At 45.0% G+C, this 27,599-nt stretch overlaps 2 protein-coding genes across 2 annotated transcripts; one reads left to right on the plus strand and one right to left on the minus strand.

Annotated features, from left to right (window-relative positions):
• Window positions 1–798: 798 nt before the first annotated feature.
• TRIM10 (tripartite motif containing 10) lies at window positions 799–11,309 on the plus strand. Its single transcript, XM_061398583.1, has 7 exons — window positions 799–2,378; window positions 4,180–4,275; window positions 4,781–5,011; window positions 5,747–5,769; window positions 6,105–6,220; window positions 7,389–7,421; window positions 9,180–11,309. The coding sequence occupies exons 1-7, from the start codon at window positions 1,950–1,952 to the stop codon at window positions 9,719–9,721; spliced, it is 1,470 nt and encodes a 489-aa protein (XP_061254567.1). The 5' UTR covers window positions 799–1,949; the 3' UTR covers window positions 9,722–11,309.
• Window positions 11,310–12,911: 1,602 nt separating this feature from the next.
• On the minus strand, window positions 12,912–26,301 carry TRIM40 (tripartite motif containing 40). Its single transcript, XM_061398585.1, has 5 exons — window positions 25,061–26,301; window positions 15,729–15,824; window positions 14,866–15,090; window positions 14,558–14,580; window positions 12,912–14,377 (listed from the first exon to the last, which is right to left on the minus strand). The coding sequence occupies exons 1-5, from the start codon at window positions 25,403–25,405 to the stop codon at window positions 14,134–14,136; spliced, it is 933 nt and encodes a 310-aa protein (XP_061254569.1). The 5' UTR covers window positions 25,406–26,301; the 3' UTR covers window positions 12,912–14,133.
• Between the last annotated feature and the right edge of the window lie 1,298 nt (window positions 26,302–27,599).

The raw sequence follows: 27,599 nt of genomic DNA on the forward strand, positions 1-27,599 counted from the left end.
TAAAATGTCTATGACTAATTTTTTCTATCAATTACACACATTGGTACTATTTGGGGCTAAATATTAGTTTCCTGTCACCCTGCTTGTTTAATCTATATTCTGAGCACATCATGAGAACTGCTAGGCTGGATGAGTTATAAGCAATGGAATCAAGATAGGCAGGAGAAACATCAACAACCTCAGATATGCGGATGACAACACTCTAATGGCAGAAAGTGAAGGGGAACTAAAGAGTCTCTTGATGAGGATGAAGGAGAAGAGTGGAAGAGCTGGCTTAAGACTAAATGTTAAAAAAAAGATCATGGCATCCAGAACCATTACTGCATGGCAGATGGAAAGGGAAAAGGTGGAAGTAGTGAGTGACAGATATCCTCTCAGGCTTCAAAATCACTGTGGATGCTGACTGCAGCCTTGACATCAGAAGATGACTGCTTCTTGGCAGGAACGTGATGACAAACCTAGTCAGTGTGTTGAAAAGCAGAGGCATTACTCTGCAGACAAAGGTCTGTATAGCCAAAGCTATGGTCTTTCCAGTGGTCACGTACAGTTGTGAGAGTTGGACCGTAATAAAGGCAGAACGCCAAAGAATTGATGCCTTTCAACTGTGGTGCTAGACAAGACTCCTTTAAGTCCCTTGGACAGCAAGGAGATCAAACCAGTCAATCTTAACGGAGATCAACCCTGAATACTCACTGAAAGAACTGATACTGAAGCGGAAGCTCTAGTATTTTGGTCATCTGACGTGACCAGGCGACTCATTAGAAAAGTCCCTAGTGCTGGGAAAGATCGAGGGCAGAAGGAGAAGAAGGTGTCAGAGGATGAGATGGCTGGCCGGCATCACTGATGCAATGAACATGAACTTGGGCAAACTCTAGGAGACGGTGAAGGACAGGGAGGTCTGGCATGCTGCAGTCTAAGAGTCAGAGTGACGAAACAACAACAATAATTAGTTTCACTTATTAAAAAATATGGCTACTGGAACTTAAAATTGCATATGTGGCTCACATGGTATTTCTGTTGGACAGCATGGCTCTGAGACTCACAAATCTGAGTGAAAATTATGGCCTCTCACCTCCCTTTCTGTGTGCCTTGAGCAAGCTAAGTAAACTGGCTGAGCTCAGCTAATATCGTAACAGCACTGACGTCACAGAGCAGACTGGAGAAATAAATAAGATGGCGTGTTTAAACCGCTTATGTCAGTATGAGGAATATGGTTATCGTAAATAAACTCTGGCTGGTGTTATTTTTCTTTCTCCTCCCCCACGCAGAGTACATTCCAACCCCTTGGGCAGCCAAAGGCAGGCCGGTTGGAGCATCACTGGTGAAGTTGCTTGTGCCCTGATCCACCGCCCCCGCCCCGGGCACAACACCCTTATCTGAGTCCCCACACTCCCCTGGGTTGGCTGATACCTTCAATCTCCCTGGAGACAGCTGGTCATACTGCAGGGAGGCTGGGTGGCATCACTGCTCTGTGACCCAGTCTCCCTCCTGCTTCCAAAAGAACGGTCTCTTCTACCCATGGGTGGTTAAGATACTTCTACCGTGAGCGTCTCTGGATGGACGGGACGAGGCAGCAACCTGCTGGTCATGGGCACCAGCTCAGACAGTAACTGAGGTCATCTCTGGGAGGCTGTCACCCCTTCTTCTTCCCCTCCTCTGCTATTTCTCTGTTTCTGCCACTGGAGGTGTGTGTCTGTTCCTTTGGGAGGGGGAAAGCAGAACCCTGGCTGCCAGGCGTGCAAGTGGGTGCCTTGCTCTTGTGTGCAAGTGCAGGTGTGTATGTGTGTGACCATGAGGCTGTCACTGGGTATGTAGGATGCCCCTGTGTCTGGCCGTGTGTGCATGTGGGTGTGTGAGTGAGCGCTGTGCGTCCTCATTCTTCTCCCAGCCCTGCCCCCAAGCCGAGCAGAGAAGGTGACCTTGAAGAGATCACAAGCAACAGCAGCACCATGGCCTCAGCTGCTTCCGTGACCAGCCTGGCAGATGAAGTCAACTGCCCCGTGTGCCAAGGGACCCTCAGAGAACCGGTCACCATCGACTGTGGCCACAACTTCTGCCGAGTGTGCCTCACCCGCTACCTGGAGATCACCAGCCCGGACCCCGAGGAGCCCCCGACCTGCCCACTCTGCAAAGAGCCTTTCCGCCCAGGGAACTTCCGGCCCAACTGGCAGCTGGCCAACGTGGTGGAGAACATCGAGCGTCTCAAGCTGGTGTCCCAGATGGACTTAGACGAGGAGGATGTCTGCCCAGAGCACGGAGAGAAGGTCTACTTCTTCTGCGAGGACGATGAGATGCAGCTGTGCGTGGTGTGCCGGGAGGCCTGGGAGCACCGCGCCCACACCGTGCGCTTCCTGGAGGATGCAGCGGGGCCCTACCGGGTACGAAGGGGAAACTGCGGGCTTTCCGGGGGTGTGTCTCAAATGGGACTAGACTGAAAGAAGCAGAGCGGAGGGGTGGATAATTTGGGCCACTCTCTATTTTATCATCAGCCAGGCAATAGACCCAGGTATGCAAGATCATGTGTTTGTGTTTTAAGTATGTCCTATATTGTTTCCTTATGGCCAACACAGAATAGTAGCTCAACAAATACCTGTTGAGTGAATGAGTCACCAAAACACGAGCATGTGTGTCTGGGCCCTGGATCAGTCAGGTGTGTCTGAGGATGTCTGGGTTTGCACTTGAGGAAGTGATTGCATAGTGTGTATTAGTATTAATGTTTGCACCTTTCCCAGTGGGTACAGTGTGTTTGGGGGGATCTGACAATTTGAGTGTGTATGTATAACTGAGTGCTCATGTTTGTGAGTAAATGAGTGTTTACATATATGCAGGTTGGGTAGATACATATAGTGTGTAATTTTCTCCGTCATTAAATGAGTGTATGCTGCTTTTAGTTGTTTATGCATCTTGTTTTATTACAAGTAGGTGTCTGTGTTCATGTGTCAGCTAGTTAATTAGCATGTATTGGTAAGAGTTCTAAATATATTTTGCAGTGTATTTTTATGGCCATTTATATGTGTATAACTGTTCCTAACTCTTCTCTAAAGCAAGAAATTTTTTGTTTGTTTGTTTGTTTTGGGAGAGTGTTTTGGCCACATCGTGTGGCCTGTGGGGATCTTATTAATAGTTCACCAACCAGGGATCGAACCTGTGCCCCCTGCAGTGGAAGTACAAAGTCTTAACTGCTAGACCACCAGGGAAGTCCCCAAGAGCAAGCAGTTTTTAAAACAAATCATTGATTATTTTTTGCATCATCCATGTTTCTTGTTCCCTCCAGATCGTACTCAGAAAGTTGATTCCATTCATAACAGAGGTTGTTTGGAGGTATTCCTTTTGGGAGATGTGAGAAAGTTAGGATAATTTCAAAGAAGGGCATATCAAATTCAGGACAGACCCTAGATACCATTTATTAAAGGCAAAATAATTTAGAGTGTGTTTAGCCTGATGACAGGGCTTCCCCGGTGGCTCAGCAGTAAACAATCTGCCTGAATGCAGGAGACACAGGAGATGAGGGTTCAATCCCAGAGTTGGGAAGATCCCCTGGAGGAGGGCATGGCAACCTACTCCAGTATTCTTGCCTGGAGAATCCCATGTACTGAGGACCCTGGAGGGCTACCGTCTGTTAATTTGCAAAGAGTCAGACAAGACTGAAACGACTAAGCACATTCACACAGCTTGATAACAGGAAGGCTCAGGTGGGAACATGGAATCATAGCCTATAATGGCACAGATTAAAGGGGGAAAGCCCTGATCAAAATTCTTGGAGAGCCAAACAAGAGGAAAAAGACCCAAAGAGAGTCAGCTGTTAAGGACAATAACAGCCTAAGCTTTGTCAGCTGAGACCCAACTCCTTCCGTTGGGTCACTCTATTCCAGGAGACAGAGATGACACTTCTTAACAAATCATTGTTTCCATCTTAAATATTTTTTAAAAATTAATTGAAGTATAGTTGATTTATAGCTTTGTATTAGTTTCTAGTGTACAGCAAAGTGATTCATATTTTTTTCAGACTCTTTTCCATTATAATTTATTTCAAGGTATTGAATTTGGTTCCCTGTGCTGTACGGTAGGTCCTTGTTGTTTATCTGTTTTACATATGGTAGCTTGTATCTGCTAATCCCAAACTTCTAATTTATCCCTCCCCCACCTCCATCTTAGATATTTTATGCCCCTTCTTTCCAGGAACAAATACAAAAGTGTCTTGAATGTCTAAGAAAAGAGAGAGAGGAGATTCAAGAAATTCAGTCAAGGGAAAATCGAAGGATACAAGTCCTCCTGGTGGGTCATCATCCCTTCCTTAGCCCTCTTGCCTTCCTCTGGCTCCAGTGCCTATCTGAAATCAAGGAAACATCACATATAGTGGCTTTGAAGTCCTTCTGAGTTTGAATCCTGAAACAAATTAGCTCTGTGACCTCAAACAGCTCTCTATGCTCAGTTTATTTTTCTGTGAAATGAAGATTAAAAATTGTCACTATCTCACTGAATTTCTGTAACGACTGTCCCTTAGTGACACGCACATTGTGTGCACTTGGTAAATGGCAGGAAGTTGGGTGTCCTCACCCCTTCCTTATATCTCCTCCCGGAAGTGGCAGGGCAGGTGGAAAGGAAACCAAGTCTGTCCGGGGACCTGGAGACTAGGGGGCTCTGACTTTACCACCAAACCTTGGAAGATGTGGATCTGGGCCAGGAGGGAGACGGGAGTGAATCAAGGAAAAAGAAGGAAAAGGAAGGGGAAAAAGAGGAGGAATAACTTCCTGGCCTCTTTCTTCTCCTGCCCTCTCAGACTCAGGTGGCCACCAAGAAACAAAAGGTGATTTCTGAGTTTGCACATCTGAGCCAGTTCCTGGAAGAGCAGCAGAACATCCTATTAGACCAGCTGGAGAAGCTGGATGAGGACATCCTGAAGCATCGGGATGAGTTTGATGTCCTGGTCACTGGGGAGATCGGCCGGTTCAACACCCTCATTGAGGAACTGGAGGAGAAGAAGGAGAGGCCGGCGAGGGAGCTCCTGACGGTGAGAGCTGAGCCCCGCCCCACCCACCATGCTGGCCTAGGCTTTGTGGCATCTTTAGCACCTGAGCCATCTCTTCTTCACTCACAGATCTGTGTACCCCAAGTGGAAGATGGGTCACAGGACCATAAGTTCTGAATTCTAAGAATCCTTGCTTCCCCTAGAGCTCCCAGGTCACTTTGCTCTGATTGTGGTCTCTTCATCCTACCATCCATTCAGATAGGGAAGATGCTTTATTTATCTCACAAATACTTTATTTATTTGTGAGGATCCTACAGTAAAATGCAAGTGAAAGTAGCACTTTGAAAAGCATCAGGCACTAAGCAAACAAATGTCAGGTGCTGTTTTCAAGGCAAACCATTCTCTGTGTCACCACCCCCCAGTCAGGAAGTTCTTTCTAGTCTATTTCACTTTGTCTTGCTGGAGGAGAGATACTGGGGTCCCAGTATGGCATCACAAAGGCAGCATGACTTAGGGGGACACACTTGGGACTGAGAAGCAGGTGACCTTGGGATGGGACTTGTCTTTGCCTCTGAGAGCCAGGTCACTTCACTGTCTGCATCTTATAAAATAAAGGAGTTGGGCTCCAAGATCCCTGAAGCCTCATAAACCCTAAAATGCTGTGACTCCATGGATCTGGTGTCCTTTTCTATCTAGGGCTGAGAATACAGTATTTTTGTCTTTTCTTGTGGGAAGGAGAAGTGGAAACCAAGTCTCTGCTTTCTCTCTTTTTCCTAGGATATCAGAAGCACTCTAATAAGGTAAGTTTGTCTCTTCTTTCCCCACATACATAAACAAACAGGCACTACACGCCTGGTTATTGCCAAACAAACATACGTTCTCACATTACAGATAAAACTCACATGTAAACTTTCACATCCTCAATTGCATTTCCACGTATAACCATAGGTACACACCCAGCATGGCACTGCCCGAGAGTGGGCAGTGAGGAGAGGAAGGGGGTCCATCCTAGAGGAATGATGTCTGCCCATGGGGACTAGCACCTCCAAGCTCAGTTAGAAGAAGATGACCAACTGAGTCTGGGGGCATCGCTAAGGAGGATAAATCCCAGACCCCGCCATTTCTGTGCCCCTAGATGTGAAACCAGGAGGTGCCGGAAACCAGTGGCTATATCTCCGGAGCTGGGCCAGAGGATTCGGGACTTCCCCCAGCAAGCCTTCCCGCTGCAGAGGGAGATGAAGATGTTTCTGGGTAAGAGGACCCCATGGAGCACAGGTGGCCATGAAGCCTGGGCTTATGAGTGGCCTCCATGCCCTGCTTCCCTACGCTTGTGTGACCTTTGACAAGGCTCAAGCCTTTCCAGTGCCTTGTTTTCCTTATTTGCCAATCTTTATAAAATCTGCTTTCAGAATAATGTGACAAGGAAGTGAGATAAGAAAGCTGAAGCTTTCCAGAAAAATTTAACTATTTTGAAAAATAATGAAACTGATCTAACCACTTGTCATGAAGTGACATGCAAGATAATGATTAACAAAATTAGTCACTGTCAATAATTTAAAAAAGCCATAGGGGCATTTGTAATATATAATGAGTTTTTTTTATAATTGTTAATTAATAGCCACTGAGAGTATTTTTCTGTGCCCTGTGGTAGCTGACTTCCCTTCCTCCTTTCCCTGGCTTTCCCCCATCCTCCACCCCATTAGGCTGGTTCTCAGAGTTGAACTGCCCATGTGGGGACCATGACCCCCTTTTCCGAGACAGGGAGTGGTGATAGGTGAGGGAATGGAGGGTTTGAAATGAGAGTCAGAAAAGTGGCTTGCTGCCAACACCTCCCCCTCATCCCATATGACATCATGTATGATGCCACCTAGTTCTAAATGACCTGCCCACAAAAAAAGTCACCTTAGAAGAGTTTTCCCCTAAGTCCACTTCCTGCAAGTAAGTGGCCTAGCAGAGAAGGAAATTTTACTCTCGTCAAAGGCTGACCTTTGACTCTCCCCTAAATTATTTCCAAGCAGAATGAGAAACAAATTAACCCACTTATCTGTTCATTAAGTAGATGTTTCTTGAGCATTTACTATGTCCTGGGCTCTGTGTGAGGCATTGAACGTAAACATGGTCTCTGCCTGCTCAGAGCTAGACAGTGAGGCTCAACATGAAGTCCCAGCTTGCATCAACATGCCCTGGGAACTTGCCAGAAATGCAAATCTCGGCCCCACCCTGGGCCACTTGAATCAAAAACAAGTGCTCCGGGGGCTCTGATGCAAGTTCAAGTTCAGAACCACTGGTCTAGAGGGTTCCACCTGCCATTCTTCTCTTTGTCCCTTCCCTTCCTGGGGCCTCAGTTTCTTCATCAGTAAATGTTCTGTGGTTTTGTAAGACTAATGAAACCGCATCTTGTTTTACTTCCTCTTTACAGAAAAACTCAGCTTTGAGTTGGATTATGAGCCAGGTAAGTTGCCTCTGTCAGTATGGGAGGGAGTGAGGAATCTAAAGTTGAAAAGGACGGATAATTTTGCTGGGTTCCACACTGGAAAATGTACTAGTCAAATACATATATATCATACATATATATATATATAATATATATATATATATAATATATATATATATAAATGTACACACACACATAATGTCACACATGGCAGTGATATATGTCACTGCCTTTATAAGGACTGCCTGAGAACCATGAAGAAGGAAGACGCACACACTCATACCATGTACCTGACAGGAAGTTCAGGTTCTGATCTGCACTTGACAAGATAGAAAGATTAAATGAGCCTGGGCCAAGGTCTATCGGGAAGGGCTTCCTGGGTGAGGGGAACTTTGATCTGGATTTAGAATAACATTCTTAGAATTGTCAGGACCCCCCCACTCTCTCTTGGGTGTTGTTTCATGGATGATAGGCGTGCAACCTGTGGGCAGGAAAGGAATAAATTCTGGACCCCTCTCAAGGCCATTGTTCCTAGTCTATCAGCCAAAGACACTGGGAAGTCGTGGGGTTCTTGGAAGCGACTCTAATTCATGGACATATCAGAATTCACGTATTTGTCTCAACTTATGGATACTAAAAGTAGCACTATGCAGAGATCTGCAGAAGTTTTGATGTCAAAAAGTGGCCCTCAGACAGCCTGATTGTAGATTCCTGAGGCAAAATGAATACCCCGTGGGTGAGTCAGGGAGCCTGACAGGAGCGAAGAAGACTGAGTATATGAGTCATATGCACCCAGGGAGTGATCATGAAGTTTGGACTGGGGGTGGGGGGATGTCCCCGCCCTCTGAGATACAGGAGGGATAGGACGTGATGTGTCAGCAGAGGAAATGAGAGCAGGCACACACAGCTCTGGGCGTCAGCAAGTTGCAGGCGGCAGAAGTGCTTTTCAGGGGACTGCAGAGAACCAGATGAGAGCCTGCATGTCCAAACTAACACACTAACCAACTGACTAATGCTGTGGCCAACATAGACAGCATATTAAAAAGCAGAGACATTACTTTATCAACAAAGGTCTTTCTAGTCAAAGCTGTGGTTTTTCCAGTGGTCATGTATGGATGTGAGAGTTGGACTATCAAGAAAGCTATGTTGGAGAAGACTCTTGAGAGTCCCTTGGACTGCAAGGAAATCCAACCAGTCAATCCTAAAGGAAATCAGTCCTGGATATTCATTGGAAGGACTGATGCTGAAGCTGAAGCTCCAGTACTTTGGCCATCTGATGCAAAGAACTGACTCATTGGAAAAGTCAGCATCAGTACCACCCTGATGCTGGGAAAGATTGAGGGCAGGAGGAAAAGGGGACGACAGAGGATGAGATGGTTGGATGGCATCACTGACGCGATGGACATGAGTTTGAGTTGGCTCTGGAAGTTGGTTATGGACAGGGAAGCCTGGCATGCTGCACTCCATGGGGTCGCAGAAAAGAGTCGGACACAACTGAGCGACTGAACTGGACACATCCTCTGAAGCAGGTGTTAACAGGTTCAGGAATCATTTACGGATTGTGCTAAAATGCAGATTCCGTCTCAGGTGGTCTGGGGTGGAGCTTGAGAGTGTCACTAGCAAGTTCCCAGGAGATACCCATGCTTCCTGTGTTTGTAGGCACTCTACACGTTGTTGGGAGTAATGCTAACGTGAATGCCAAGGGGAGTGGTTAGACCTTTCTTGAAGGTGATAGTGTGTCTGCTGACATCTGCATCCCTTTTGTTTTCCCCACAGCGCACATCTCTCTAGACCCCCGGACTTCCCACCCCAAGCTCCTGCTGTCCGAGGACTACCAGCAGGCTCGTTTCTCCTACAAGTGGCAGAAGTCGCCGGACAACCCCCAGCGTTTTGACCGTGCCACCTGTGTCCTGGCCCATGGTGGCTTCACAGGGGGGAGACACACGTGGGTGGTGAGTGTGGACTTGGCTCACGGGGGCAGCTGCACCCTGGGCGTGGTCAGTAAGGACATCCGCCGGAAGGGGGAGCTTCGGATGCGGCCAGAGGAGGGGGTGTGGGCGGTGAGGCTGGCCTGGGGCTTCGTCTCAGCCCTGAGCTCCTTCCCCACCCGACTGACCCTGGAGGAGCAGCCCCAGCAGGTGCGGGTGTCCATCGACTACGAGGTGGGCTGGGTGACCTTTGCCAACGCCGTCACCCAGGAACCCATTTACACCTTCACTGCGTCCTTCACCCAGAAGGTCTTTCCTTTCTTTGGGCTCTGGGGCCGAGGGTCCAAGTTCTCCCTGAGCTCCCAAGAGGGTGCAGCTACCCTGTCCTAAGCACAGGGCTCAAAGAGGGGACCTAAGGACTTGACCCTGGCTGGGTCACCTGAGAGTTGAAATGACTGCTTTAGATGATGTGGTAAGAGTCGGGACTTTGGAGAGGGACAAGGTGGGATGAACTTCAGTCTGCTAATCAAGCCCTTTCCTCAATGCTGGATGGATGGGACTCAGACTACTGCTAGCCCTCCTCACCACCATCTCCACCAGGCACAGAAGCACTGTGTAAGAGGAAGGAATACTGGATTTGAGCGAGGAAGACTTGGGTTCTAGACTCAGCCTTGCAATGAATTATACGATCTTAAACTAGGCATCTCACCTCTCTTCATCTTGTTTTCTCCCCTAAAATATTAGAGTTCATCTACTCATATCCTTAGGAAATATTTGTTGTGTGCTAATTATGAGCCAAGCAGTTTGGTAGCCACTGGTGACATGAAAGGGAAAAGAAAAAAACGAACAAACAATAAAACCCCCACAAAACTTGTCCTGTATCTGAAGGAGGTCATGAGAAGAGACAGTGACCTAAGGAGGAAATGAGAGCACAGTGTTGTGATGGGAGTCTGATCTGGGCACTAGAACAGCCCAGAGGAAGGGTATAACCCATTAGGAGGCAGGAGGTGAGTCAGGGATGGCTTTCTAGAAAGGGGAGTCTAAAAGATGGGTATAGTGGTCCAGTGGTTAAGACTCCATGCTTCCAATGCAGGGGGTGTGGGCTTGATCCCTGGTCAGCAAACTAAGATCCCACATGCCTCAGAGTGTGGACAAAAATAAATAAAGAAATAAAACCAAAAGATGATTATAGTGAATGAGGAAAAAAGGGGAAAAAGCATCTTAGGGAGAAGGTGTGGCAGAGAAATGGATGGATGATCTGTGACCCATGGGATACTGGGTCATTTGCACTGTCTTCATGAGCTGATTGCTCATGACACCCACCCCTGACACCACTCAATGCCTTCTTCTGGCTGCGATGAAAATGCAGGGCCTTGGTAGGAAGGGGTCAGGGAAGTTGTGGACATAAGCCACAACCTGAGGTCCACACTCATCCTCTGGAAAATCAGGAAAATCCTGTTCTTGATCTGTTGATCACCATCTGACATTGAGAAATGAGACGAAAGGAATAAGATGGTGAACAGGATTGAGTCCCAAATAGCTCAGCTGTGGGAGCAGAGATAGCACTGTAATAAGGTTTGTACTGGGGAAGGAATCTCAGACAGAGGCAGGGGATGAATTGCCCAAATGGAGTTACAGAGGGGGACCTGTGACTTGTAGCCCAAAGCACTGGGACTGCTCCAGGGCTGGATAAGAAGTGTCATCTGGGGGACTGGGCAGAAGAAGGGAGAGAATCAGGACTTTGTAAAGATGTGTGGTTTTGGGTAGAGACCTTGTAGGGGAGCAGGTTGTATTGGCAGAAGTTGTGGCTGCACATGGTGTGAAGAAGCTGAGTGTTCATGACTCCAGAAGCCACCCTGCCTGGTGCTGGTTCAGGGATAAGAACTAACACGTGGCTGCCTTGAGTTTGTAAGATGATTTCTGTCATTCCAAGGAAGTTTAAATCCTATGTACAATAAAAGCATTGTCTTATATTTTATTTTTAGTTCTTGGTGGTGTGTCATTTATTCTGCTTAAATAACCTTTCACTTTAATACTGTCTCTGTTGAATCTGCTCAGACATAAAGTAAAACGTTCTATCATCTCCCCATTGCGGCCTCTGGGAGGAGCAAACCATCCAGGTGCAAACTCTAAGGGGAGATAGGCACAGTGTCTTGAGGCCCAGACTTAGAAGTCACCCCAAAAGTTCTGTTATTTACCCTCTTCTTTTTTTCCTCTTTTGGCCAAAAGGCTTATAAGATCTTGGTTCTCCAACTGGGGATTGAACCCAGGCCCATGGCAGTGAAGCTGGCATCCTAACCACAGGACTTCCAGGGAATTCCCTGTTGTTTATCCCCAGTTTAGTGGTGGTTTAGTCACTAAGTTATGTTCTACTCTTGCAACCGCCTGGGCTGTAACCTGCCAGGCTCTTCTGTCCCTGGGATTCTCCAGGCAAGATTACTGGAGTAGGTTGCCATTCCTTCTCCAAGGGATCTTCCTGACCCAGGAATCGAACCCAGGTCTCCTGCATTGCAGGCAGATTCTTTATGGGCTGAACTATGAGGGAAGCCCTCAGTTTAGCAAGTAGAAAACATGGGGAGATCAGGAGTGAGGAATTGGAAAATGAAGGTACAATTGCTTTTCCTGGGAATGTTCAGTATTTCATGTAAAATGTGTAGTCAAAAAAAAAAAAAATAGAAAAAGAAAAAGGCACATGTAAGTCCTTATATAATGGTAAAACATACCCCAAGTCCCCAGACCTGGGATTCCACCAAAAAGTGGATTGTCTTTTTCTGTTTATTTTTCACTGGTTTTAGTTGTGTTTTTAAAAATGACGATTAGCCTCTAGGGTAAATGTGTATGAAGATCCCAGCCTAAACAAGATAGCATTGTAAAGCAATTATCCTCCAATTAAAAAAAATGTATATATATTTAAAGAATACATTAGAACTTAAAGAGAGATCTTGGCCTGTTGAAGGACTTTACATGTATTATGTCACTTAATCTTAGTGACCCTGCCAGGTAGCTCCTATTATTATCTACATTTTAAAGTTAAAAATGCTGAGGTCTGGTGAATTTTGGGCACTTGCTCAGCCAAAATCATGCACCCAGGATTTTGATCTATGTCAGACCCAAGAGCTCTTAGCCACCAGGCTACCTTGTTCAGAAATGGGTCCCCCAGTAGGTGTGAATATTTTATTATTGGGCATGCTCCTAACAAGGGACTTGGATTCAGAAATAGAATTTATATTTCTTACACTAAGAAATAAAACTGCTAGTGAGTGAAAATACTCGTGTTGGTCTATCAGCACTTGCAGGGTAATTGAAGTTCATTTGTTTGGAGTGTGGACTCAGTGCAGAGGAAGTGGATTGATCCTAAAACACGGTGACTTCAAGATAAGGTAGCTCCATGAGCCTCCACACTCTGCTTGTCACAGTCTGGTCTCAAGGTTCCCTCCTCCAGGAAGTGCTGGAGTCCAGAGCCCCAAGCTCCCCATCACCCTCTCCAACACCCTCAGAGGATTGTGCACACTTGGTTTTTTCACAGCTTACACTGTAGCAGCTCTTTCTAGTAAAAGGAATGGCAACTCACTCAAGTTAGTTCAAATAACAGAAAAGTTTATTATAAGATCAGACATGTAAATAAGGAAAATGGGACTTCTCCACCACTAACCAAGCTTCATGGGAAGCTATGGTGAGGGTGCTGGAGGGGACACAAGTAGTTCTCAAAGAAAGAATTAAAGATTTAAAAAATGTTAGTAATAATAACGAACACATATAGAGCTCACTCTGACCAGTCACTGTAAATAAATATTTTTTAATATATTAACTCATCTAATGATCACAACAACCCTATGAGGTAGGTATTATTAATAGTCCCATTTAAAAAAATAGTCTCATTTTATACATCAGACAAGTGAGATGGATGTGGGTTGGGTCACTGTTATTACTCACCCAAAGAAGTGATGCACAAATAATTAATATACAAAGGTACTATTCATTGATCTGTATTCATTATATCATAGTTTCTATGACGTCTGTTACCTCACAGTTTCTGTGGATCAGAAGTTTGGGTTCTCTGCTTAGGGTCTCATGAGGTTGCAATCAAGGTGTCAACTGGGCTGGGTTGTCTTCTGGAGACTCGACTGGGGAAAAATCCACTTCCAAGTTCATTTAGGCAGTTGGCAGGATTAATTTTTCGGCAGCTGCAAGACTGAGGGCCTCTGCTTCCTGTTGGCTGAAGGCTGGAGGCGGCTCTCAGCTCCGGGAAGCTGCCTGCTGGCCCCAGAGTCACTCACATCATCCGTTCAGCAAGGAGAATCTCAAGAGGGAGAGTGTTAACAAGGAGGCGTCCCATTTGTGTAATGCAGTCCGTGCAGTGTCAGCCCATCCCCTTTGCCATATTCCATTGATTAGAAGCAAGTCACAGGCTCTGCTCACACTCAGGGAGAGGGGATCACACAAGGGTATGAACACCATGAAGGGAGAATCATGAGAGGTCACTGTAGAGTCTGTCCATCACAAAAATAATAAAAGTGCCAGACGAGTGGTACAGATACCAGGTGCTACAGGAGCTCAGAAGAAATGTTCCTTCCAACAGATGTGCATGCTCCACATGCAGATGTGGTCTCACCATTGTGAGCTCATACCATTCAAATGATGCTCCCATTTCAATATGAGATGGTGAGAGATGGGTGCTACCATCAGTTCACAGGAAAACAGAGGTCTTGGGTCCTGACCCCTGCAGCGGGAGCCAGAGTACAAGCCTGGTTCAGGAGAGAGGCTATGACTATTGTCCAGGGGTCTGAGGGTCAGGCATCAGGTCACAGCTCTGGCGACGAGGAATGGAGGTCATGTTCAGGAGAGGGCAGGTCTGAGGGGCCATCGGGCAGACCTAATGGGAGGCTGGACAGGTTGGGGGAAGGAGAGCCAGGAGGGTGAGGTGAGTCTGAGATGAGATGGCCCAGGGATGAACAGGTCAGAGCCGCTGAGGATGGCTGGACAAGTGACTCGTTGATTCTTTTCTCTAAGTTGGGATAAATAGCCTCTAATTGCTCTGGAGCACTCCTAGAAACAAAAAATCCTTCAGTATATTCTGTTGACTCTTCCACTGTCCATGTAGCATGAAGATGCAAGTTAAAGGAACAGTGGAACTCCTTGACCTTGAGAAAGCCCCCACACACATCTAGGTTGGTGTGGGTTTGTATGTGGAAGCACAGGTAGGAAGGGAGATGGGACAGCTCATACCTGTTCAGTAGGTCACTGGCATCCTAGGAGAGAGAAAGAGTGAGAGTCACCATCAGTTCTCAGGTTCCTGTTCCCTCCAAGTCCCCTCTCCACCCCACTAGTGGATGGCACTCGGGACTGCCACCTTGAGGACTGGAGGGGTGCACCCCTTCTGTGTACGCACTCTGCTGCAGCAGCATTGGGCAGCCTTGGACAGGCCACCACCACATGTCACAGAGAAGTCTCTTCTTACACCTCCCAGAGGGATACTACGGGTAGGCTGCCCACTATTTGGGGAGAATTCCAGGCTTTGGAAGGCACCCACGCACCTTCAGCAGGCTGGTGTCCAGTTTCTTGGCCATCCCCTCCAGATCAGTGACCAGGCTGCTGAACTGAAGTAATGCCCTGGAGATGCCAGGGATTCTGGACAGCTCTGCTGACACATCCCTCCGCTGGTCTGGCCGCCGCTGAGCGGGGGCATCCAGCTGTCTTCTGGTTTGGGGTTGCTGCTCCAGCTCAGCCTCTAGCCTGTGGGTCCCATGGTCTGCCTGAAACTCCAGAAAAATAATTTTGTAAGATCTGATGTCAGAAGGCTCCGCCTAGCCCTCCGCCTCTGAGCATTGAGTGAGAATGCTGATTTCTCAGTCCTCCTCCCTTCGAAACATTGACTCTACCTGTCATGGGTGTTAAAGAGGCAGCCATGTTCTTCAAAAATGCCGGGACACTGTCTCCCCACCTAACACCCTTGTGAACATCCACACATGCATGTTACACACACCCCCAAACCGCCCCCCACACACACACGCACAGACTCTGCTATATCCTCCCACTGCCTTTTAATCCTCTCGGGTCATAACGTGAGGAGAGACCCCACACTGAACTGAGCAAGAGAGATAGAAGGGTAGATGGTCAGAGACAAAGAAACCTATGGTTTACGGAGTAATTTTCAATTGATAGTCTGCTTGTCTCTGATTCTTGCCTTGAACCAGGTGGAGCAGGAATGGCTTTCATTGATCATATAAACCACATGAAGTTCAGAGCGTTTGACTTACCCCGGGCCACTCAGCCAACAAACCCCAAGACGGAGCCCAGCACCCATGTTTCCAGCCTCCAGGCACTCCCCTTGCAGCAGGCTGCTCCAGACAGACAGATGGCCAGACTGGAGTCCTTCCTGAGACTCTAAGAAACCCACCTGCATCTCCTGCAGTCTCTCCTCCTCCTGAGTTCTGAGCCGCTGGAGTTCACAGATGTCCTTTCTGAGCCTCCTGATCCTGCGGTTGAGTCGTTCCTAGGGAGACAGACATGCTTGATGATGAGACCACGGGGGAGGGTGATGCCCACGGAACACATTGGGGGAGTGGTGGGTGTCCTGATCCCAGGATGAGGCTAAAGGAAAATTCTGCCTAAAAAGAGGCAGCTTTCTATGTGTCATCCTTGGGGGAAGAAATACAAGAGTTTATTTAATGGATAATGATGGTGAAAAGAGGTAGTTTGGGTTTTTTTAAGCCTTAACTATACAGGAATAACAGATAGTAACAGAATCTTTTCTACTCTGACTTCAGGGTGTTTTTCTCCCAACACCTAAAAGTTTTGTGCTGATCACTGGCAACTCTTACTACTTCTCATTAACAAGTGAAGCCAATCTAGTGAGAACTGACTTAGGAGATGCAAAGCCTCTGGTACCACTCCCCCACCCTGGCTGGGATGGACAAGAATCCTCTCTTAGAGGTAAACCTGTAGCCCAGGAAGGCATGGGACCTCTCTCTAAATCTTAAATCAGTGTCTGGATGGGTCATTGTGTCCAGGAAACTAAGGATATAATGAATGATATCCGTTTCTAAAAAATTTACTTTCAGGTTTTTGAAAAACTATGTAGGAGGCAAAAATAAACAAAGCTGATACAGATATCAACACAGGCCTTTAATCACTCAAAATGGAAGAAAGGTACAGAGTGGGGGTGACAGCGAAAGATTCTGGAAACAATCTCCTTGTCATCCCTTTTTAGACTGGTGACAAAATGTATTTGCCCTGCTAGATAAAAGGGCATACAAAGCTTTAGCAATAAAACAGTATGGTGCTGGGGCAAGAACATTTAGAAAATGAAAGAAGAGAGAGCTCAGGGAGAGACCCATGTTTACAAAAGACTTTAAAAAGAAAAAGTACAAAGAAATGAGTCACAGGTATGAAATGTACAGTGTGGAGGATATCGTCAGTAACTGTGTCATATCTTTGTATAGTGACATACTGTAACTAGACTTGTCCTGGCGATCATTTTGAAATGTATAGAAATATTGAATCACTATGTTGTGTAAGAGGAACTAACATAGTACTGCAGGTCAATTGTTCTTTCAAAACGAACAAACAGAAGAAAGAAATCAGATTTGTGGTTATCAGAGGTAGAGAATAGGAAGAGGGTGAATTGGATAAAGGCAGTCAAAAGGTACAAGCTTCCAGTTATAAGATAAATAAGTACTAGAGATGGATGTGCAACACGATAAATATAATCAACACTGCTGTATGTTATATATGCAAGTGGTTAAGAGAGTAAATCCTAAGAGTTCTGATCACAAGAAAGTTTTTTTTAATTTCATATCTATAGGAGATAATGGATGTTCACCTAACACTGTAATAATCATTTTGTTATGAATATACATCAAATCATTACACTGTACATCTTAAACTTTTGTACTACTGTTTGTCAATCATATCTCAATATAACTGAAAGAAAAGAAAATAAAAAGTAGTATATAGATCAGTAAGAGAGGAGACAAAATCTGTAGGAGATGGTGTTGAGAAACTGGCCTACAACAACAGAGAAAAATAAAGCCAAATGCTTATCCAGAACTCTAGATGGATTAAAGACAGCATGAAAGGAAAACTATAAAGTTAATAGAACATAATATTAAAGAATAAATTTGTGGCCTGTGGGTAGGGAAAATTTGGCTTAAATAAAATCCCCAAAGCACAAACTGTGAGACAATGATTTAATTTGATGACCTTAAAAATTAAATATTTCTGTTCAATAACAACACTATGGACAAAACTAACAGAGAAATGACAGACTAGGAGATAATATCTGCAATGTCTAAAACCAACAAGAGACTTATTATATACAGGACATCAGAGGAAAGCCTAGGGACCTCCGTGGCAGCCCAGTGGTTGAGATTCAATGCTTTCACTGCCGTGGGTCTGGATTCAGTCCTTGGTTGGTGAACTAAGATCCCACAAGTCGCACAGTGCAGCCATAAATACATAAATAAATAAATAAAAGGAAAGCCTAGAAATAAATAAGAAGACAGGAAACCAAAAGAAAAATTGGGAAAGAATATGAACAATTAATTTACAGAAGAAGGGATGCCCAAACTCATCAGTGATTAGAGAAATGGAAATTAATACAAAGGAATATTACTTGACCCTCAACAGATTAATAAAAAATTAGACAACGGATAACACCTGGGGAAGGTGGGATGTACGTGGGTGTGAGGACCACACTGCGGGCTGGTGAGAGGTGCACTAGCATAGCATTCTGTTGAGGATCTTGGCCACCGAGGTGTGCTTTCCTCTATGATCCGGTGGTCCCGTTTCTGGATAAAAATCCCAGAGAATTCCTCACTCAGGTTCTCAGATACTGTGTATGCTACAGCACTGTTTGTGGTAACAGAGTTGGAATCACGTAGAGTCCGTTCCTGTGAAATGGATGGGTAAAATGAAGAAGGTGTCTGCTGTGGAACACTGGGCAGCTATCAGAAACAATGGACCGTGTGACCCACAAAACGTGAACTGATCTCAAATCATGGTAGAATGGAAAGCAAGAAGTAGAGACTTCCTGGTGGTCCAGTGGTTAAGACTCCACGCTTCCACCACAGAGGGCATAGGTTCAATATCTGCTCAGGAGTTAAGATCCGACAAGGGGCCCAGTCGAGGGGGAAAAAAGAAATAGATGAGTCCCATCATGTAATTTTGTTAATTCAATATATAAACACACAGTGCAGCAATGTGTGTTTTGCAAACTGTCTACAAATGAAAATATAACAAACACTAAGCAGTTACCCATGGAGGAGAGAGGAACAGTGATTAAATTAAATGGAACAAACAAAACAAAAACGGGATTTGTGGACTAAAGGTAGAAAGTGAAAGTCGCTCAGTTGTGTCCGACTCTTTGTGATCCCATGGACTATACAGTCCATGGAATTCTCCAGGCCAGAATACTGTACAGACCATGGGAGTCTCCAGGCCATAATACTGGATTGGGTAGCTATTCCCTTCTCCAGGAGATCTTCCCAACCCAGGCATCGATCCCATTGGGGGTGGATCCTTTACCAACTGAGCCACAAAGGAAGCCTGGACTAAAGATAAGAGTGTGAAATTAACTGAAGAGTATGTGTTTCACTAAGTAAATCCGTCTCAACTCAGGTGGAAAAAAAATGGGGGAGAGGGGATTTCGTTGTTGTTGGCTGTTCATGGGGGATATTTTTTTTTCCCCTGTCATTTTGCTTCACTTCCTCTTTGGAAAAGAAGTGTCCTGCATCACTGGAGAGGTACAGGTAGAGGCTGGAGTTGGATAAGATGACTTTGAAAGTTCTTTCTGGACCTGAGATTCAGAAGATAGAACCAAAGTCAAAGGGCTATGGGTGAGACATCAGCAAGAACATTCAAGCAAACAAAGAGTAAACAGAAGAGACAGTGATGTCACTCAGAATTTATTAAAAATTTGTCACATCACTGGGTGTTACCTGCATGCATTTCCCAGCAGAGAAGGAATAAAACAGAAGGAAGGGCATGTGAATTTTACTCAGGGGCCTCGCTGGTGAAGGTGGAGGCTCAGGTGGGGTGGAGAATTGTATAAGCATGAAAGTTCAGGTCTCACAAAGTTGAAACAAGCAATTAATCTTCACCGTGTTACCCCTTCCATTTACTCTCTCTGGTGTCACAACTACATTTCTTGAAGGAGTAGGCGGTTCTCACTGTCTTCACATCCTCGTGCCTTTTGCTTCCCAGCATCTGCCTTTGCTTCTTATCACTCTTTGGAAACTGCTCTCTCCAAGGTCACCAGTGAATTCCAGGAAAGAAACTTCAGAGGTGCCTTCTCAGGCTCCTCTTCTTTGATGTGATTCTCCCCACCCCATTCTACCCACCTCCCACACCCTGTCCTTCCTTGACCATTGCGAGGTTGTTTCTTTAACCCGTTTCTTTTGCTGAACTATGTCAGGCTTCAGATTTTATCATAATTTCCTGAAAGATGTTTGTCCTAACAGTCAATCCTATTTCTAGCTGAGACCTAAGTATCTCCCACTGCTCTATTGGCAGTTCAAGCTCAGTCTGGAGTGATCAAACTCAGTCTGGAATAATCAAACTCAGTCTGGAGTAATCAAACTTATCTTCCTATTCCCCACCCTCTTTCACAATCCACTACTCTTGACTGCCATATTTCTGTCTTTGGACCCACTATTCTGCCTGTCATCCAACTTGAAATCTCAGTCATGTTTTGTCTTTTATCTGTTTTACTCCTGTCTTCAAAAGAGTTTCTAATTCAAAGATAAGTCCAAACTCCTTAACCCAATATCCAAGATCCCCCTCTCCCCAATAACCCAATTATGTTTTCTGTGTTCCCTTTCCCTACTTTCTCCCTTTTCTTCACAGGAGCCAAATGGAGTTGCTTGTGGTTTCCCGAACACGCCCCATATAGCCACACCTCTCTTTTACTTCCCTCTGCCAGAAATGCTATCTGTTTCTGCCTGTCAAAGTCAGGCCTGTTCCTGAGATCTGGTTCAAAACATCACAGTCCTGTCTTCTGGAGTAGCTTTAATGAAGAGTTTATAGTCAACTATGAACATTGGGTAAATAAAAAAGGAAGCAAAGATAGCAGCAATAAAGATAAATGCATGAAATAATCAAAGATAATTCAGATCTATCATTTATGGTATTCAAAATGAATAAGGTAAAGTCCTTTTTAAAAACAAATGTTTATTCATCCAGTTTTGCATTAAGATAATATTTAGTGTGTGCATATTATGTGAATAAGGTACTCATTAAAATTAAAAAGCAAAATTCTACAAACTTTTGTCTTACTAAAATATTCCTCAGGGAGTTTGAGGAAAAAAAGACAAATTGAAAGATAAGCAATGGTTCAAGATCTGTTTTGAATTAATAAATGCTTTTTTAAAGTCTGTGATCCTAAAATGTGATTTCACAATAAAAAAATTTTGACCAAAAAGAGCAGTAAGTAGTGATGAAACATGAGAACCTAGCAACATTGAAAATCCTCTCAAATGACTTACTAACAATATGCATCAAACAAAAAGTGGTTAGAAGGCAAAAAGTTACCTTTCCCTATACAGTCACCAAAAAAACAAAAAGACCAATTTTTAAAAAACATGCTCCTTACAGAACAAGTCCCAAAATATAGATAAGAAAGGTATAGTCTGTTATATTTTATGAAGAAAAATGGTGTTGATGACTAAACCTGACAATGTCCACATGATCATACATATAGAAAATGTCGGGAAATTAAGTTAAAGGATATATGAATTCAGCAAAGACTCTCATTTGGATCTACAATGTACCAATTGCCAAAAAAATTACTCTTATAAAATATATGCTGCTGCTGCTGCTAAGTTGCTTCAGTCGTGTCCGACTCTGTGCGACCCCATAGATGGCAGCCCACCAGGCTCTGGTGTCCCTGGGATTCTCCAGGCAAGAACACTGGAGTGGGTTGCCATTTCCTTCTCCAATGCATGAAAGTGAAAAGTGAAAGTGAAGTCACTCCATCGTGTCTGACCCTCAGCGACCCCTTGGACGGCAGCCTACCAGGCTCCTCTGTCCATGGGATTTTCCAGGCAAGAGAACTGGAGTGGCTACCCTCAATATGAGATTTAAATTAAGAAATATAACATCCGATTCACCAACATAAAGGAAAACACTTAGTGATATTAATATATCCCGCTATTGGTCAAGACCATGTAGACCCATAAAAGTAATAATTCTTAATGTAGGCAACAAATTTAGTGTGATACCAATTAAACTTTCATGGACTTCTCCATCATGCTTAGAAGCATTGCATAAGAAAACCCTTCTGAAAAGACAGCAAGAATATCAGGGACAAAAATTACTATTTGGTGAAGATGCTACTACATTTAAAAATAAATCAAAAAGCAGTAAGTATCAAAACTGCATAATAACTTTCGAACAGAAAACACTAAATCCCTAGTTTCAAAAATCAAGTTGGTGCTCCATGCCGCATTCCAGTCCCACTCAGTTTCACTCACAGATAGATTCACTTTTCCAAACTTGACCTACCACAGCTTCACTCTTTTCAAACCTTTCACATCCCCACCTCTAACCACACAGCTGGTGTTCTTTCTCAAATATTCAGTTCAGTTCAGTTCAGTGGCTCAAATCACAACACGTGAGTCTCCTCCCAAACTGCAAGACTCCCTCCCCTTGCAGATGCCTTCTTTCATTCCCCACTGTTTCAATGGAAAGAGTGTGCCCCCTCCCAGCCCAGCATCCACTTCTTTGCCAACGCCCATCTAACTAGATGGCTCAGCATCATTCAATGTACTCTGCAGTCACTTCTTTCTTAGCGTCTGGAACACCACTTCCCTAGCTTTTCTGAAGCCTTGCTAGTGGCTCAGTCCAAGTCTCCCTTACTGGGTCCCCCTCCATCTTATGTCTAAGTGATGGCCTTTCTCAGGACCTTGCCCTGGAAACTCTTTTCTCCCTAGACTCTCTCCTGGGGATATTGCAGCAATTCCCTTAGTTTTAAATATTATCTTTTAAAATTTATTTTATTTACTTTCATTTGTTTTTTTGACTGCTCTGCGTGACTTGTGGGATTCTAGTTCCCTGACCAGGGAGGGTTAGGATGGAGTCCTAACCACTGCACTGCCAGGGAATTCCCTTAAACATTATCTTTATTTTGATGGCACCCTGTCCTAGGTTCTGGGAATACTACCCCAGACTCTCTTTGGAGATTCAGATTTCTTAGCCAGCTGCATATCTAAGATCCTGCTTTGATGTGTCTCAACTTGGACTAGACTTGTCTTAAATGAAACTTGATGTTTTGTTCAAACCTGTTCTCCTCAGCCCTTATCTTTCCATCATCCATCTAGTTTCTCACACTAGAAACTCATGAAGTCATCTTTTGATTCCCTTCATTCCCTCACCCCACTTCTAATCTGTCAGTAGATGCTGTCAATTTACACTCTAATTATAAACTCTTCAAGTACAACAAGACATTTCCAGATCTGGGGCTCCCCAATCTGAATCTCCTCCTGCCCAGTCTTCCCACTGGCCGCCTTCTCTTTTCCCTGGTCTCAGGACCAGTGCCACCTCCTCCGTGAGGCCCTCACTGACCACATGGGTCACCCGTTTCTCTCCATCTGTTTGTTTTCTTCCTAGATCATACAAGACTTGTCATTTGTTTGATTTCTTGCCTGTCTTTCTTTGGAAAATCCCTGGCAGGAGGGATGGCATCTGACTTGTTCAGCATTGTATTCCTAGCATGCATGGTAGTTACTGATACACTGCAGGAACTTACTCAAGTCTTTCTTAAACAAATATTGCTCTTTATTTACTTCAGGTTCCCTGTCATAATTTAAAGGTAGACTTGAGGACAGAGATTATGAATCATCTTTATAGTTCCAACAATGCCTGGCATGACATCATACGCAAAGCAGACCTGAATAAATCATTGAGTGAGTGAATCGATTTTCCCATATATTCACTGGCCCATCAGCAGGTGGGAGGCCTCCCTCTGCCCTCCTGTGATCCCCCACACTTAGAGGGGATGATGTTAGAACTAGAGAACTTGGCCTCTTTGGTTTTCTGAGTTATTTCTCTCTCTTCCCATAGTCACCCTTGATCTGGACTCCTCACTTTCTCATTCTGTTTCAAAATGTGTTCAAAAAGTCAAGAATCTAAAAGAAAGCTTTGGAAATTCATCCTTCATTATTGGATAGAAAGACACCATGGTGAAAATATGTCAATTTTCCATCTAATCAAAGGGAAACTAAATTGGGAGTGGGAGAGGGGGAAGACTGGTTTGAAAAATGCTAAAGCTAATTGGCAAAATAGGCATATATAAATATCCACAAAAATTCTGAAAAATAAGAATATTCTGACAGTTCTAAGACCTACCTGACACTAAAATACATTGGAAAAGGACAGTTTTAAGAATGGTTTTACACCCAGGCAGAAATAGAATAGAATAGAGTCAAGAACATATGCAAGTCTATACACACCATGGCATATTACAAAGTTGGGATTCAAATCAGTGGGGGACTATGGGTTATTCAGTAATAAATGATGACAGGAAAACTGATTATAATTTGGAAGCTATCTTATTATTTCATCAAAATATATCTTGGATATTCTAAGTTCTTTAAAATAAATGTTGAAGGATACTCGTTGTAACATTTCTTGTGATCTCAAAACAAAATAGTAATGTATAGATAACTCAATACCAGCCAATTTATGGTACATTCATAGAGCTGAACACCATGCAGTTGTTGAATTCATAAGATCTAAAGGTACTGGTGGGAAAATGAAATAATGTCCAAGATGTATTTTTAGATGATAAAAATGAGTCACAGAAAGATATGTAGAGAATCCTTATATGTCTGTGTTTTAGACAGTATGCTCACACACACACAATTTTTTGAAAGATTTATACACAAAAATCTAACAATGGTTACTTCTAGGTGCCGAGAATAGGGGAAAACAGGAAGAAAGATTTTTAGTTTTGACTTTATACATTACAGTGTTATCTGAATGTACCACTTTGATGATAAAAGTTTTTAAAAATAAGATAAAAATAGTTACTACAGGAAGGAAGGAAAAAAAGACAAAGGAAGAAGGAAAAGAGAGAATCATGTACTAATTTCCAAGTTTCAATATATTTACAGGATAATTGGTAACATATGTAAATATGGCTCAGCGGTGAAGAATTCCCCTGCCAAGCAGGAGATGTAAGTTTGATCCCTGGGTTGGGAAGATCTCCTGGAAAAGGAAATGGCAACCCACTCCCGTGTTCTTGCCTGGGTAATCCCATGGACAGAGGAGCCTGGCGAGCTACAGTCCATGGGGTTGGAAAAAAGTCGGACTATGACTTAGCGAATAAACATCAACAAAACCTGATTATGTTTCTGGCCAATATCCTAGTACTATCAATCAAGGGAACCATATAGTCTTAATATTAAAAGGGTTTTGCCTTATTTAGTCCAGCTCCTTCGTACTACAGATGAAAAGTGTGAGGAGGTCATGCTTCCTGGGAATCTGATGTCACGTGACAGTGTCTCCTCTCACTGAGGATTCATTGTATTAATACATTGAAACTTTAACATCAGTAGCAAGATATACACAGGGAAATGAAGACAAAGGTCTAAAACAGGATGAAGCAGAAGAAACAAAGACAAGTGTCAGTTATTGAACCTCTATGACATGCCTGGGATCAAGGACAGGGAGTAGAAAGGAGTAACTCGGGGAGGTGGTGGCAGGGGGATAGCAACAATGACCTTGCGTTACCTTGTAGTGGCTGATGGCATTTTCAATGGGCAGTTCACAGTGAGACTTGTGTTCAGGGGTCACCCGGCATTCCATGCACAGAAGACGTCTGCTCTCCTCACAGAACCAGCACACCTTCTTCTGGTGGCTGTCACAGGTATAGCCGGCCCCCAGGACCCCCTCGGAACAGGGCTTCCGGCAGAGGGGGCAGCTGTGGACTCCGGAGGCCGAGGCCTTCTCCAGGTGCTGGGCCAGGCAGGCCCGGCAGAAGAGGTGGCCGCAGTCGGTGCGCACTGCCTCCTTCAGGCACTCCTGGCAGATGGGGCAGACACCCCCTTCCTGGCGGTCCTCCCGCAGGGGGCCCATGGCCTCCACTGCACGCTACCAGCGTCCTATCTACTAGGGCCTTCTTCCCCACAGGAACTTCGGACGGCCTGCCACCCTTGACAGTCCAGCTAAGGAGGAGGCAGCCCCGGAGAGGCTCAGAAGACACAACTCAGCCCTCCAATTTCAAGCAACCGCCTGCTCTTCATCAACAGAGCGTAGCATGGACCACGGAAATCACCATTCTGCAACAAGTTCCAGAAATATGTCATCTTTCACATTACTCTCTGGTTTCCTAGTCTTTACTAGACATAAAATCACTCTTTTCATACACCTGGAGGAAGTAGGTGATTCAAAGACCATGTTTCCTCTTCAGAATTTTCTGTGAATATTTTTACAGCTCAAAGTTAAGAGGCCAGAATGTCCCTGTCAGAAGCCAGAGCTTCGTAAACTTCAAAGTTGAAAGTCTCTGATTTGCCCTCAGTTGAGAGAAGCTGCAGGAACTGGTCGAGAACCACACTGCGATACTTGAAGGCTCGTGGTCACACTCTAAGAGTTTAGCTACTGCTGTCAATTATGACTTGACATTTGCATCAGCACCTCTGTCAGCATCTCTGTCAACCAGCATCTCTTTCGGGGTTATACAAATTCCACAATCAAAGGGACAGAGAAGAAGAAAAGGACAGAGAAAAGTCCAGAGACCTTTTCCCTTCTTTTCAAACCACCTCCAAAGACCCAAGGAAGAAAGTACTCTCCTGTCCCTATGTCCCTTAAAACACTGCATTCAACTCTCATCCCCTCATCCCCAAGCCTCTTGTCTAGTCCTCCTCCAGAAAAGCTCCTCTGGTATCCTACCTCAGTTTCTCCCGTGGCGATTTCAGGTCGTGTCTCACGGTCCAGATCTGGAGAGATGGCCAGCAGGCGACTGGCTCTTTTTAAATCATGCGAATTATATATGCTCACGTGTTAGTGAAAATGGGGGAAAGGTGATGAGGCCCATCCTCCCTACAGCTGCGTGACTAACCGAGGGGTGAGATGGACTTTGGTTGGTGAAAGGTGTGGCTTGTTTGCACATAGGAAGGAGGAAAGTCTTGGTGCCTCCGACGTGAATACGACACGAAGTCAGTCAGGACACAGAATGATCCCAGAGCCCAGCTGATACCTCGGGATCCAGGTGTGGTCGGTGTCGGTGACACAGAACCATGGCATCTGCTCGTGATACCGGAATGCCCGGTGCCCACCCACTTCTAGTCAGGCTGGCCTCAGCACTCACCCTGGGGGAGCCCATGGGGAATAACACTAATAAGAGTTGCCAGTTGAGGCCTTTTTTTTTTTTTTTTTTTTTGCCACCCTGTGAGATTTGTGGGATCTTGGCTCCCCAACCAAGCACTGAACCCAGGTCCTTGGCAGTGAAAGTGTGGAGTCCTAACCACTAGACCTCTAGGGAATTCCTGAGGCTTTGTTAAAAGGTCCAACATTCTTGTTCAAATCTCACTCCATACTATCCTTCCTCAATCCCACTTGGCCACTGTCTGCTGTGGGGTTCTTATTAAAAAGTCACTTTCCCAGGCTTCCTAGGTGGCTCAGTGGTAAAGATCCGCCTGCCAATGCAGGAGACATGGGTTCAGTCCCCAGTCCAGGAGGATCCCACATGCCATGGAGCAACTAAGCCCGTGTGCCCCATCTATGAAGCCAGTGCTGTAGAGCCTGGGGAGCTGCAACTAGAAAGCCCATGTGCTACAACTACTGAAGCCTGTGTGTCTAGAGCCCATGCTCCACAAGAGCAGCCACCACAGCGATAAGCCCTAGCACGGCAGCGAGAAGTAGCCCCCACTCAGAGCAACTAGGGTAAAGCCTGCAGAGCAATGAAGACCCAGCACAGCCAAAAATAAATAAATAATAGATAAAAATTATTGTTTAAAAAAAGTTACTTTCACCATAGTCAGAGTTACTTGGCCTTTTTATCAAAGGCAATGGCTCCCTCAAATCTCAGGGTGACAGATGGAATGAGCATCTTACACACTCCCTACCACCACCTCCTGAGCGTGATGCCCCAGAGCCAGATAAAAATACCTGTGTGTGGAGCTCTGGCTGTCCACTTTCTCCCTCTGCCTTGCTGTCCTCCACAGAGCCAATTCCCCCGATTTGTTACAGATGAGCCACGGAGTCTTGTGAATGAAGCTCATGGGCTCTTCCCCACCCTACCTTGCAATCCTGCTGTTGTCCTGGGTGATTT

The sequence above is a fragment of the Bos javanicus genome, chromosome 23, assembly GCF_032452875.1.
Source record: "Bos javanicus breed banteng chromosome 23, ARS-OSU_banteng_1.0, whole genome shotgun sequence".
Lineage (NCBI taxonomy): Eukaryota > Metazoa > Chordata > Mammalia > Artiodactyla > Bovidae > Bos > Bos javanicus.